General features: G+C 35.3%; 1 protein-coding gene across 10 annotated transcripts in view; it reads left to right on the plus strand.

Moving 5' to 3' along the window:
- Positions 1-13,852, plus strand: part of Nbea (neurobeachin) — a 525,226-nt gene that overhangs the window by 259,584 nt on the left and 251,790 nt on the right. For all 10 annotated transcript variants that reach the window (XM_035451902.1, XM_035451904.1, XM_035451906.1 and 7 more), the window contains 2 exons: positions 3,453-3,514; positions 12,346-12,410. In XM_035451902.1, the coding sequence (XP_035307793.1) occupies positions 3,453-3,514; positions 12,346-12,410 (127 nt within the window). The remainder of the gene's footprint in view (positions 1-3,452; positions 3,515-12,345; positions 12,411-13,852) is intronic.

The raw sequence follows: 13,852 nt of genomic DNA on the forward strand, positions 1-13,852 counted from the left end.
AAGTTTCTATTAAACATGTACCCAAATATCTGCCAATTTGGGATAATTGTTTTCTTCTTACTCTGTTTTTCTAGCTGTCTGGATCTAGAGCATCTATTCAATGTGCACATATGCATTTGTTTTGGCTACCCATTAGCTGATGTCATCCTTCAGCAGTGTAGTTCATATTATACTCAGGCTCTCATTAGTTAGTCTTCTTCCAGTACAGCATCTTTTAACTTGCCAGCCTCCTTCTTATTGTGCCACAAATAATACCTGCTGTCTCCATCCAGTTCTTTGCTTTATGCTGCAAAACCACTATGGCTTATAGTGTTGGGTTTGTATTTGTGGGCAGATTATTTATTCTAGTGAATACATACCTTTCAGTAAGAACATTCTGTTGAATGGCCTGTACTTCTGCCCCCCACATTCCAAGCAGGGACTCATCATGTAGCCTTGGCTGGCCTGGAACTTTCTAGAACTCATAGAGAACTAACTGCTTCTGCCTCACATGTATGACTCCATTGAAGACTACTTTTAAGTTGACAAAGCACAGATTGTCATCATACAATGGGAATGCCTTGGAACCATTTCTCCTACTTAATAACCTGCTCAGAGCTCTTTATCTTGACTTCCCAAACCATTTGTAATTTTCATTCTTGTGGTCTTTCTCTGAATTTTAGCCTAGATTCCCAGTTCTGCTTTACAGCACCCACATCCATCCCCAAGATATAAATCTCTATTAAGATATTTCTCTTTGTTCCTTGATCATGCTATCCTTGTTGCATAATGTATTGCTTCCAATTCCCATCTGGCTAAAACATGATGCCTTCACCAAGGAAGCTGAACAAGTCACTCTGGTCACACTTAACCTTCAAGACCTTCATTATCCTATATTGCCATCGTAGATGCTGGATTATTATGTAGAAAATATAAAATAGTCATTCTAATTATATGATGTAATCGTTGGCCCCAGTTCTACCATTTCCTAGGTGAAACACATTGGTCTCATCACCAAATATTTTCATTTTATTATTCTATCAAATGCTAAATGATAACTGGTTCAAAAGGCTAATATTACAAGGTATTTGAATTATAGCCTGGAGTGCTTGCTGAGCTGTCATTAGTAAACTCTTTATTTATCAATGTAAAGTGCTCACACTTTACTCTTAGAGATGTTATCAGTTGCATTGACTCAATCACAGATTTCTTGTCAGATACAAATTGGATGAATTCAGTGTACTAAGACCTGCATGAGTACACCATTTGCCATTGTCTAAACAATTAAGAGTAGTTCACAGCATCACCGGATAAATTTTATTGTGATTAAATTTCCAAGCTGGAGTATATTGCTCCTTAAATTTGCAAATATAGTGATATTGTTAAGAATAAAATGTTATTTTATTCTGTGTGTGCATCTCATTATCACAGGCATCACACTGCATGTTACCTATTTGTTTTGCTCGTACTCATTCTAACCCTTAGGAATAATTCACAGCAAGCATTAATTCTAGTCAGTTTCCATAATTTCCTTAGCTTATGGTCTCATCATCAGTGTCAGGTCTGTTTTTACTTCCTGAAGGCTTGTCCTTTCAGAACGGTTTTCTCTGACTAGAACTTACTAGACAAAACACACTGGTAAAAAATGAGGTACTGTGGACCTGAGTTCCTCTTCTTTTACAGACATGAGAAGGGATGTGTTTGCAAATACCATCTTGCTGTCCTGTCAGTTTGTTCACATTCCTTTGGATAAAATACATTAATGATGTAAGCTTTTATGTTTTTCTCATGATGTATTGATAATATTTCTAGGAGTCCTGAAGGTGACTATTACATAAGAGTTTGTTTAAAAATTAGTAATTCCATTTTTATAAGTTTTTACTAAGTATTATGTATTTGAAATTAACACAGAATGAAGACGGAAAATTCTTATAGCAGACTAGTATTATCTGTGCTAATATGCCCCCATTTTAATTATGAACCTATGGCCATTTCCTTAATGTTTTCTTTGTCAGAATCCAAGTGCTTGATCAGCCAACAATCAGTAAATGTTCCATTGATCTTTCTGACTCTATAGCTTCTGAGCATGAGGATTTTTAACCAGTCACACCGTGTCTCTTAAACAAGCTTTTCACCCTAGTCTCTTATTTCGTTAGCTGACTGTCTGCCCAGGATCTGATAACATGGAGTACCAGTGACTTTTTACAGCTTATTCTGTCCATCTGTATGACATGGATAAAGTCCTTAGCAAAATGGGCACAAAAGGGATTTTATCAACCCCCTGAAATAAATGTACATGCTAGTGTCTACAAGGAACTTGAGACTGCTAGTTGAAAACAAGAAAATAAAACTGTTGCTTCAACTTTGCATTTGCTAAAGTTTTAATGTAAGAGCAAAGCATCTCTTTCTATAAGATTATTTACTGGGTCAGCATGTGGGCTCAGGAGGTAAGTACCTTTGCATGACAGGCCTGGAGACCTGAGTTCCAGCCCCAGAACCCACACAGCTCTCTTTTGACTCTTGCAGGTGTTACATCCGTCGTGCTCACACACACTCATCACTTATATATTCATAGTAAAACTGATTTAAAAGATGGTTTTTGATTGCATTTGTACTTAATAAAAATTTTCAAAATCTATTCAGTAAGCTCTTTTTCTGTAAAAAAAAAAAAAAAAGATAGGCCCATGACTTGGACAAATTTTTTTAAAGTAGCAGTCATTATAACTAATATGCTCATCAGAGATTATTATTAAGTCTAATTTATATATCCTTATTATTGTACTTTTAGAAATTATCATAATTTTCAATTATGATCTACATACATTTTACAAATTGTCCTTTATTTAGGAGAGTTGAATAATTAATGTCCAAGCTGTTTACAGAATTTTTTTTAACTGTAGACTAGGAATGTCATTAGAGCATAATGTGACTTGCATGATATGGTGACCTAAGATACTTAGCACAGGCCCCATCAGACACAGAGTCACTGATCCCTTATTGCGCTCATTTATTCATTCTTTGTGATCCTTGGTCTGTGAATTTGGATCATTTAATAAGTTGTGTTGAATGAACTGTGTGCACCTTGTTTAATTTTGGTCCTCCAAGTAGAAAATACCAACAGTTCTTCCATATTTGTTCTCTGCTCGAGGAAATTTAAAACAGTGCCATTGGATTAAAGCAACTCTAAATAGTTCAATTTCAGTAGTCATCCCTTATCTTACATACACATTTTTAAATACCATGACCTAATAAGAACTGGAAAATGAAATCAATATTTTAGCAACTTTCATATCATTTGGAACATTTGAACAATTAAATTAATGTAGAAGAGTATATGGATGAATATTTCCATTCACTTAATTTTTGAAGTCTTGTTTCAAAGAAATGTTCATAATTTAAAATCAAGTAATTCTGTGCCTGTCATGTGATTTGATCTTTGCTTTGACCATTTGCTTTGAACTTTCCCTATGCAGGTCTTGTGTGTATGAAGTCCAGCACATCCGTGGTGGAGCTTGTCATGTTGCTTTGCTCTCAGGTAAGTTTTGTTCACTTGTTCAAATTAACCTGCATGAGAATTTCTTATGCGTGTATATTAATTATAATTTAAATTTTATCTCTCAATGTGGAGAATGCAGAAGATAGTTTGCCTTGAGGTGCATTAAAGCCTAGTGATCATCCCATGTAAGCACTGCCTTACTCTCTTCTTTGCTCTCGCTGGTCTCTCCTCCCTGAACTCCTGTTGTTCTGTTCTGTCTGTGCCTGGCTTTGTTCTAAGTTCTTAAGGTCTTTTGCTGTTGTATGTACCCACTTTTAAAAATACTGCAGCGTACATTACAATTTTAAAATATAATTAGCAGTTACTGTTTTTTTTCTCCTCTGGCAGATTAGAAGTGGTAGAAACTTAAGTTCCTTTTTTGTCAGTACTAAACACATACAGTCCAGCCATCTTTGACAGGATGCTTTTCCAATTTTATGTAGAATTAGTATGTATTAATAAATCTAAAAGTCTACTGAGTGGTGATTATCTTTATTAACAAGTACTGAAAGTAAATCTTTGAATATTGTTTCTTTTTTAAAACTATACAAAAAAACACAAACAAAACTTGATCTAACAAAAGCTTGAGAAGAACCATATATATATATATATATATATATATATATATATATATATATATACATACACATACATACATACCTTTTGGATAACTAAAATAGAAATTTATTGGTCTTTCCTTTCACTGGCACTTCAAAGTCTCCCTCTATCCATATTAATATGGATATTAATATTAATATGGATATTAATCTAATATTAATATTAGAATGAAAAGGAAATAGATACATGTTTGTAATAAATAGTTGTTATATTTATTCCTGGTCTCTTCAGTAGAAGGCTGAACACACCTGTCTATAACTGACCTGTGGTCCGCCTAACACCACCGCCAAGCCAGATAAGCTGAGTGTGACTTCAGTGGTCTTTAAACAGCTCAGAGTAAACAGCAAAAGCTTACCCACAGACTTATCCCTGGTTTCCTCAGTAGAAGGGTAAACACACCTGACCATAACCGGCCTGAGGTCCACCTAACACCACCACCAAGCCAGATAAGCTGAATGTGTCTTCAGTGGTCTTTATATATCCCAGAGCAAACAGTAAAAGCTTACCTACAGATTTCAGGTTCACATTGACTTTCTTCAGGAGTGTGATGGTGGGAAGCCAGGAATACTGTTGAGAAGAAACCATAGAGAGCACCAGCCCTGGAAGGAGCTCATCTGCAGAGCCTGTGAAAATCATACCCAGTGCAGAGGTCCTGAGTTCAGGGGAAATGGAAGCTGCATGGACATTTGGGGGTGATAAGAATCCAAATGTTTAGCAGCTTTTGTGGCAAGGCATAGTTTAGAATGCCTTCTTTCTTAGCCCTGGCTATCACTGCAGTTCAGAGAAATAAAGAGGAATGTTGCATTAGGATCTGGTGTCTTTAATGGCCTCATCATCTAATCGTAGGTTTCACATCACCCATTTGCTGGCTCCAGGAATTCCTGCCATTAGGGGCCCTAGAGATGAAACTTTGCCTCAGATATTGATTGGAAGGAAGAGTGGGAAATGTAAGCTCTCTCTGTGGTGCACTTTCCTCAGTGTGTCAGCAGGACAGTATCATAAACAGGCCTCTTAGATTGATTTTCAAATTGAATTTTTAAAATAATTCTATGTTGGGACACTGAAAAATTTAAATGTTTCAAGTAGTCTATTGGTTAAATGTCCCTCACATAAGTAACTTGAAAGGTCTACACATTAAAAATAACCCAGACTGTTTTGTTATTTTCTGTTAATCTATAATGTTACTTTCTACAAAGCATTTTTAAGAAAACAAATGAGTGATTTTCATTCCATCAAATGCAGTTGTGTAATTTAACTATTTCATTGTGAAATTAAGTTTATCCATCCGTCATTACAGATCATTAGTTGGTCCAAAGATGTTTTCAAACTTTGGTTTTGAGGGTGCTAAGGAAGATAGACACAATTCAAAAGTTTCTTAAAATGCTATGCCATTTTGCTCTACTACTAAAATTCATGGTTTTTTGTTTATTTGTTTGTTTCGAATTAGCAGTTGCAGTCCTCTGATAAAGGAAGTTAACAATGCTATAGGGGTGGCTTGGCCTAGCTCTCCACAAAGCATAATCTTTTCTGCAGACCTTAATGCTTTTCTTCCACTAGAGCTGGTCCCAGTAGAATTAGCACCAATCTGTGGGCTGTTTTCCTGCCAAGGCAGGCATTCATGATGAACCTTTAAAATGTCAGAACTCAGAGCTGGTTTTTGCTTTGTTTTACTGTCAGCCACCACAGGATGAGTAGCACCAGTGTGTAAGACTAACAGAAGTTCAAAGTAGGAGTCTGTACTGCCTGGATACATTATATGCCCCTCATGAGAAATAACCTTAAAATGTTATCCACACTGTGATTTAATTTCTGCCCAAATAAGTTTCCAATGTAAATATCATTTTGTAGTTTGTTTGCATAAAATTTATTCTCAAATTTAGACAAGTCATTGGAAACTCAAATTGTATTGAAAAGAAAAAGAAATGAACTTTTCTTTGGCTGCCCATATTTCTCTTTGCTGCAGCTCATTACATGCTTTTACTTCTACACTTTTCATTTCCATGTTGGAAATTCTTTGTTAAATACTACATATTATTAAGGATATTTTAATTTCTTTCCTTCTTTTCTGAGTGTGTGAAAAAAATTGCTCTTGCCAATAGTTTGTGTTCAAAATGTGGTCTAAATTCACATGAGATCACATTACAAATGTTTGAAGGTACTTGTCAAGGATAATTCAGTTCATATGGCACCCTCTAAACTGCAAGGGGCATGGCATCCAGTTTACCCCCAGTGGAATTTTGCCTTTCTTCAAAAACGTATTTTAAGTTTCAAGAACATGTTACCATTCTCCAAAAACTAAAGTAATTTGTTTATTGTTCCAAAGCCAGAAAAAATTACTATAACTTTTCCCCATGTACATCTTAAATTTTAAGAATTAATTATTCTTCAGTTATGGTTTGTACAAAAACAGTAGTTATCATCTTATTCATAAAATATTTTCTTTATCATTTCCATGTGTAAGGAACTGTATAAGGTGTCTTAGTCTGTGTTCTACTTAGCAAAGGAACCCATGGTCAGTGTCCTGCACAGGCTCCTTAATTGTTGTAGGTAGTATGGTGTTAGACTGTTGATTCCTGCAGAGCTGTGGCTGAGGTGCTCCCCACCCATCTCATAACACTTCCTTTCCTTTTAGGTTATCCTTGGTGTGCTATATTCTTATGAATAGCAGACTGGGTTTCTCAAGTAAACTTTTTTAGGTACTATAATAGTTTCTAATTATTTCCAGATTTTCTTTTTTTTAAAGAGGTCTCAATGAGAAGAACTCTAAGAAAAATTGAGTGTTGTTACTCACAGGATTTCTTTAAGTTTCCATCAGTAAAGCTTAGCAGATGCTACTTGCATTTCTCTTTGCCTTATATATCAAGAGATGAATTGAGGGACTTCATGTAAAAAAAATCATATTCTCAGTATTTAAGTCCTTTCTGACTTAAAGCACTGATTAAGCAAATGCCTGCTTAATAAATCATTCCTGTTCTCATTAAAAACTTTAAAATACATAAGTTAAAATAAGGACTCTTAGAATCTATGTATGACATGCTCAGCATGAATTATTTTGTGGTTTGTATGACTTTGTTCTTTTCTAAATACTTCATATACTTAACTAAAAGGATTTGGTGACTTCACTGGTGTGGTCAGGGTCTGACCCAGGACTTTAAAAACAGTACTCATAAAGAAGCCACAACTAAGGAAAATCCTTTTCCTTTCAAGTGATTTGGCCTTTGAACATTTAATTTTTTAAAAACTTTTTCTCCAATTTGGTACAGTTTAGTCAGATGCAACAAAAGAAAATTTTTTTCTTCTAGATGTAATAAAGCCAAGATGAGGTTCTAAGGCAAGGCGGGGGCTGATGCAGAGGCCTGATAAATGTCTTCATTTATATGTACTCAGTACTGTAAGGGCTTGAGGTTGTTTAATAAGATTATAAATATGAGAAAACAAGAAATGGATCCTGCATTTTTCTCCAGGCCTTTGGAAATATCTTTAAATCCAGATTGTCATGGTGAAATTCTGTCACATGTGAGTCAGGGCTTAGGCACTCTGTGTGTCAGTACAATCTTAGTGACATACTTCCACTCCACTAGAAAGCTGGGCTTATCTGAGGCATTGCAAATTACACATCTGAATTTTAAAGCAATGAGGCACAATTTTTAAAAAATGCATACACATGCCCTGAGATTTTTAATTGATATAATCAAGCAACATGCATGTGTGACTTTGAAGAATGAATGGTCATAGAAGGCTCTATGGAAATGGACCCTGAAGCTAGTAGGCTTTCTGTGCTATAATAGCAAGGAAGGAGACACAGCTCTTGGAGACAATCCAAACAGGTCTGTTTGTTTGTCCTCTTATGCCTGTCCTCAGGACTGGGGACAACCTTATTTATTATACATCAAAAAATAAATAACTTGGATCTGTGATGATGGTTCCACAGGTAAAAGTACTTTACCTGCAAGCTGGCCAACCAGAGTTTGATCCCCAAAACGAATGATGAAATGAAAGAACCAAATCCCTAAAACTGTCACCTCACTTCTAAATGAAAAAATAAATAAAAAGAGAGGATATTACTGCTCCTAGGTATGGTGGAGGAGAAGGTTCATTGTAGATAAAAAGGGAAAGCACAGTAAAAATGAGGGAGAACATAGCCAGAGGAGTTTGGAAGGGTCCAGATTGAATATGCCTGAGACATGAATCAGGCCACGTGAGGAGAAAAAGAGAGGGAAACCAGGAGCAATAGCCAAGAGGAAAAGTGTCCCAAAAGGCTAAAAAAAGGAGCTGGCATAATCAAAAATGGCTGGATTATATAGGGAAGAGCAGCTGGGGGAAGGGCAGCCCCAGCCCCTGGGCTGGAGAGTTCAGTTAGGGTCAGGTATGCCAGCCAAGAGGACCCTGTAACAGGTAGGGACTGAGGGATGCTGGGAGAACCTGGCAGCCAACATCTGCTTTGACATATTAATAGGCACCTCGATGAGTCATTTGATTGGGTTTGAGACCACATGCATTCTATGACACAAGCATATTGATGATTATGATTAATAATCATAATTTCTATAAAATAAATCAGTATATTTAATGGGTTATTTCACATCTTCCTTTTTTCCAAATTAAGTTTGCACAATTTTAGTTATTTTTTTCTTAATTGTTTAACAATCCATCCTTTTGCTAAGCTTCCTCTTATTGTGCTCACAAGAATTGGTTTATCTAAAAAGATGTGGATGCTCACTCTAATAAAAAAGAAGGCTCCAATGGGCCTGTCAAAGAAAGGAAAATGCAGCCATTCTCGATGTGTGACTTTTAGATAGTGTTTCTTTTATGAAATTGTATGTCCTTTTGTTTTGTGGGTAAATGTCTGAACTGTAATATATATACTCTTGATAGATTTTTCCTTTAATAAGTATGTGCATCTATGTTGAACATGTTTAAACATTGGGTTATTATTCTTTAAGAATTTTTGTTGTCATTCTTTAAGAAATGCAGTATATCTATATAGCATTTATGTCATCATCAATGTACTACAAATGTAGTTATTATATTGTCCCAGGGGATGTACTTTTATATAAATACTACACCATTTTATGTGAGGCACTTGAACACCCCTAAATATGGGTTCCTTATATTGCCTGCTTATTTTTACATGATTATCCTTTATATTAGTAATCTCCTTAAATTAATAATTGGTTTTTTATTGTTTCTTTCATTATTTTTCTCATAAGGTTTTAGTACAGCATTTATGAAAGTAAGCCATGAAAAGGCAAAAAAGAAAACTACTTAAAATGTTTTATAAATATACTCAGATATGCATAGGCTTATCTTTCTGTTCTAGATGTCTTTATGGCTTTCTTTTCTTTCCTTTTTCATTTTCTCTTTCTTTCTTTCTTTCTTTCTTTCTCTCTCTCTCTCTCTTTCCTTTTCCTTCCTTCTTCCACCCCACATCTCTCTTTCATTTTCTATGATAAACACTATGATCAAAAGCAGGATGTGGATGAAAGGGATTTATTTCAGCCTATGCTTCCAGGTCACAGTGCATCTTGAAGGAAGTCAGGACAGGAACTCAATGCAGGAGGTTGCAGGCAAGAACCATGGAAGGGCACTGTTTATTGGCTTGCTTTCTCTGGCTCATCTCAGGGCCACTTGCCTAATGTAGCATTGCCCACAGCAGGCTGGTCTTGTCTACATCTACCAGCATTCAAAACAGTACACACAGACATACCCATAGGCCAGTGTGACCTAAACAATTTCAGTTTAGGTTCCCTCTTCCCAGGTCACTTTCATTTGTGTCAAGTTGGCAATAAAAAATAATCAGCACACTTTCACATTCATAGAAAATGTGTAGGTCGCTACTTTTTTTATTTTACACAGTACTCTTCATTCCAGTTCTTGTTCTTATTAGCTTCACTAGCGTATTGCTTGGATTTTCAGCATGTCATTATCCTAACAGTTACAATGAACATTTACTTTGAAGATTTTAAGGACTACCATGACTTTTGGTGATAGCTAATGTTAAGTAGACCTTAAAAATACAGGAAATAAAAAAAACAATTTTCAATTTCCAGAAGACTTTAAATCTATTATTACCATCTTGGTTTCCTTCTAATATTTACCATATTTTCAAAATTTTTAAGATGGATTAAATATCTAAGGATATTAAGTTGAGATTTTTCATTTTATACAAAGAAGGAGGAATGAGCAATGTGCATTGAGCTGACATAGATGAGGAGAAACTGATGGAAAGAATGATGTTCTGGGCATGAGCTGTCTACTGGTCATCCAACTGACATAAGAGAACATAGGGATTTCATCGTCATCCTTCTGGAACTTATTTGTCTTCAAAGTATCCCATTTCAAAGGGTCTTCACACAAGATCCAGTTCCCTGAGAAAGTCCCTCATCTTAAGGAAATTTTATGCATCCATAAAGAACAATTTAAAATGGTGACATAGCTGGTTTAAAAATGTGGCAGTCCTCTGCAAGCATTTCAACTTGAAATTAAATGTTTCCCACAAAGATAAAGGTGTGATGAGGGATGTTCATGTACCCAGCAGGATGCAGTCATGCTGCTCCTCGACTCATAATGAGTTTATGTTGCACTGGTGTCTCTTGGGGCAAGATATAGCCTGAGAAAGTATCTATTTCACAAAATACAAAATAATGTAGAGCAGGCCACATCCTGATTGCAACATTCTGTTAAAAAATATAGAACACTGGCCTAAGATGCAAATTTTTAAATGAAGTCTCATGCCTCTGTTTTCCATTGGCTTAGTTGTATTTAAATACCAACATCCTTACCTTAGCTCTGACTTTTTACCACTATTTCTGTATCAAAGGTCATAAAACTATCTTCTGGCCTAAAGGCAGATTACAGATACTTTTAATTTGATCTAAATGGTTTTCAAAAATTTACTCTGCTCATTTTGTGCATTGAAGTATTTGGATGTGTCCTATAAAATGTCTGTGAGTTCAGGAGTTTATAGTGCTTGAAGAGTTGTAGCATATCAACAGAACCATAGGTTTAAGAAGTTGTCTCTAAGGCTCTTCTTCATAGTGAATTGTTACCACAGTAAATGCCAAATAGTCCTGAAGAGCTAACATCTTTTGTGGAATAAATGTATTTAAGATCAACATTTAAAAGAATAGTAGTGTGACACTTTCTTAAAATTTAAGAAAAGAAGGTCCCTGTGATTTTTAATACAGATGAAATTAAGAGGAGTTCTGAGAAATAGAAGAGCCTTGTCAAAGTGCTTGACGGCTGCAACCCAGTGGCTTTGTGCTATTCCCAAGTGTTTTCCCAGTTACTGATTCTCTTGCTGCATAAAGTGTAGACTCATCGTTTTCCTTGGAATAATCATCTAATGATTTGCTTCAGTCCTTTAGTCTCAGCACAAATGCAAAGCCCTAAATGGAAACATGATCTATAGGGAAGAAAAAGGTTGTAGTTGACAAGAAAACTTTTTTGTGAACCTCAATTCATGGTTAGAAATCAATTTATTACCTCTGAGTAGCCAGCATTTCCTATGAAAAGAAAAGTTTGTTTATAATGAGCTAAATAATGCTGCATGATTACTAATTACTAATTAATAATATCATTAAATATTGTTATGGTGGAAGTTGCACCCAAGCCCCCCACCTCCCTCCAAATCCTGCTGTATCTCAGAAAGCTCACCAAATGATGGCCCCTCCCCAAGAGATGCTCAAGACCACTCCCACAGGGTATTTAAATTGTCTCCCAGAGAACAGACTCATGGTTTTTCACGTCTCTCTTTCCCTGTATCCTCTCTGGGGTGCTGGAAGGCCTTCTGGGAGTGCTGTATCCATTAAACGTGGGCTTTTTCTAATTCAGTGTAATTTGGTCTGATTTGGATTACTACATCGGTGGAGAGGCTTCTTGGAGTATAGAAACTTTTCAATTATAACTATCATAATCATTCAGGAAAGACTTGCATTAGTTTACTTATGTACTAGCAATTTGAGTCAAAACTTGGATGTAAGAAGCTAATAATGATATTTTATTATAATAAATAAACATTCATGCCACCTTCTAAACTGGGTGAATCAGGATCATTAAATTCTTTTCTTTCTTCTGAAATGATACTTGTTATAAAATCTTGTAAAGACATTTGAAAGCAAAGTATCATGGAGGTTACTAACAGTGTCCTTAGATAGTCACTATTTCATTTGCATGTTCATTTTTCTTACATTTGCTTTGGTTTGTCCCTTTAGGAATGGCAGAATTCTATCCAAAAGAATGCAGGCCTTGCATTTATTGAACTCATCAATGAAGGAAGGTAATTAATTTTACACTTTTTGGGCAACTAGACAGTGTGCATTTAATTCCACTGGGCAATTGCTTTTTCATACCATCTGTTCTAAAACTTGTAAGAAAATAGCTTTGATTAAATAATTCAACATAAATAGGTCCTTAAATTTTAAATGAAAAAATTTAGATGTTAAGTATTTACTTTTTGAAAGTGTATATGAAATAATATTAGATTTATGATGTTTTGTGAGATTTGAGCCACATCTTTCTGATTAGTGAAGTTGTGTTAGACAGATCAAGTGAATCCAGTCTGCAGTCCCATCTGCCACCCCATCTGTTTTCAGGCTAATGTCAGTGTTTATGCTTGAGCCCCTCATCAGTTCATGGGAAGTGGCTTCCTCTGATCCTATCATGCAATTGATACCTGACTAGAAGTATAAGGGTTGTTCAATACAGAAGGTGTAACAGCCTTAGTTAGGAGTGTCTGTTACCACTGTTAATGATGCCATAAGTGATATTGTGTTTGAAACTATTGTTGTATTTATCACTGTCATGTGTGGTTGTTTACTATGATTTTTGCAGTGCTTTATGGGTGGTTATACACATTAAGGTTGCTAGAGTTGTCATCCTTTGATATGTGTAGTTTCTATCAACCCAAGGCATGAAACCATTACAAGTTGAATTTCTGGTATGATATAGTACATTCTATGGAAAATAATTACTAAATATTTGGTATGACGTTTGCTTTTTGAAACAAACTTTACATAGATTAATGAGGCAGTAGTGCTTATAGTATAAGAACTTGACTTTTTCTTCAAGAAATAATGATTCTTCAAAAGTAGTTTATTTGTGGCATCAAAACTCAATTTTTAGTATTGATCTCCTTTATTTAATCACTGCACTGTATCCTGAGAGAGTACCTCTGTTTTTATATTATCTTATTGTACATTTCATCTTTTGATAACAATGGACAAAGTTTTCATTATAATACAGTTCTGAAACTTAAATTTTATGCTTACTGCAGTGTAAAAAGATGAGGGAAATTATAAGAATTGGTAATAGGGAAAGAGAGATGGTTGAGAGATTCTGAGGACTGACTGCTCTTCCAGAGGACTCATATTCAATTACCAGCACCCATATGATGGGTCACAACCATATGTAACTCCAATTACAGGGAATGATGCCCTCTTCTGGACTCTGTGGGCATCAGAAAACAAGATAAAATTTTACTGTCAATAACACTAAGGGAGTATAACTTTTAGCATTTTAATTAGATTGTAATTATTGTCAGAAAAGAATGATGCTAGGAAATTTGCTAATATCATAGAGATGCAAAACTTTTAGAAGTTTCCTTTTCCAGGAGTAGTTTAGGGTTTGCTTTATATTGAGAGGAATTAAAAATAAAGAAAATACTGATTACCTTTTAAAACAATTAAATCAGAAACTCTCACGAAGACCTTCTTGCTCCTT

The sequence above is a fragment of the Cricetulus griseus genome (genome assembly GCF_003668045.3).
Source record: "Cricetulus griseus strain 17A/GY chromosome 1 unlocalized genomic scaffold, alternate assembly CriGri-PICRH-1.0 chr1_0, whole genome shotgun sequence".
NCBI classification, from domain to species: domain Eukaryota; kingdom Metazoa; phylum Chordata; class Mammalia; order Rodentia; family Cricetidae; genus Cricetulus; species Cricetulus griseus.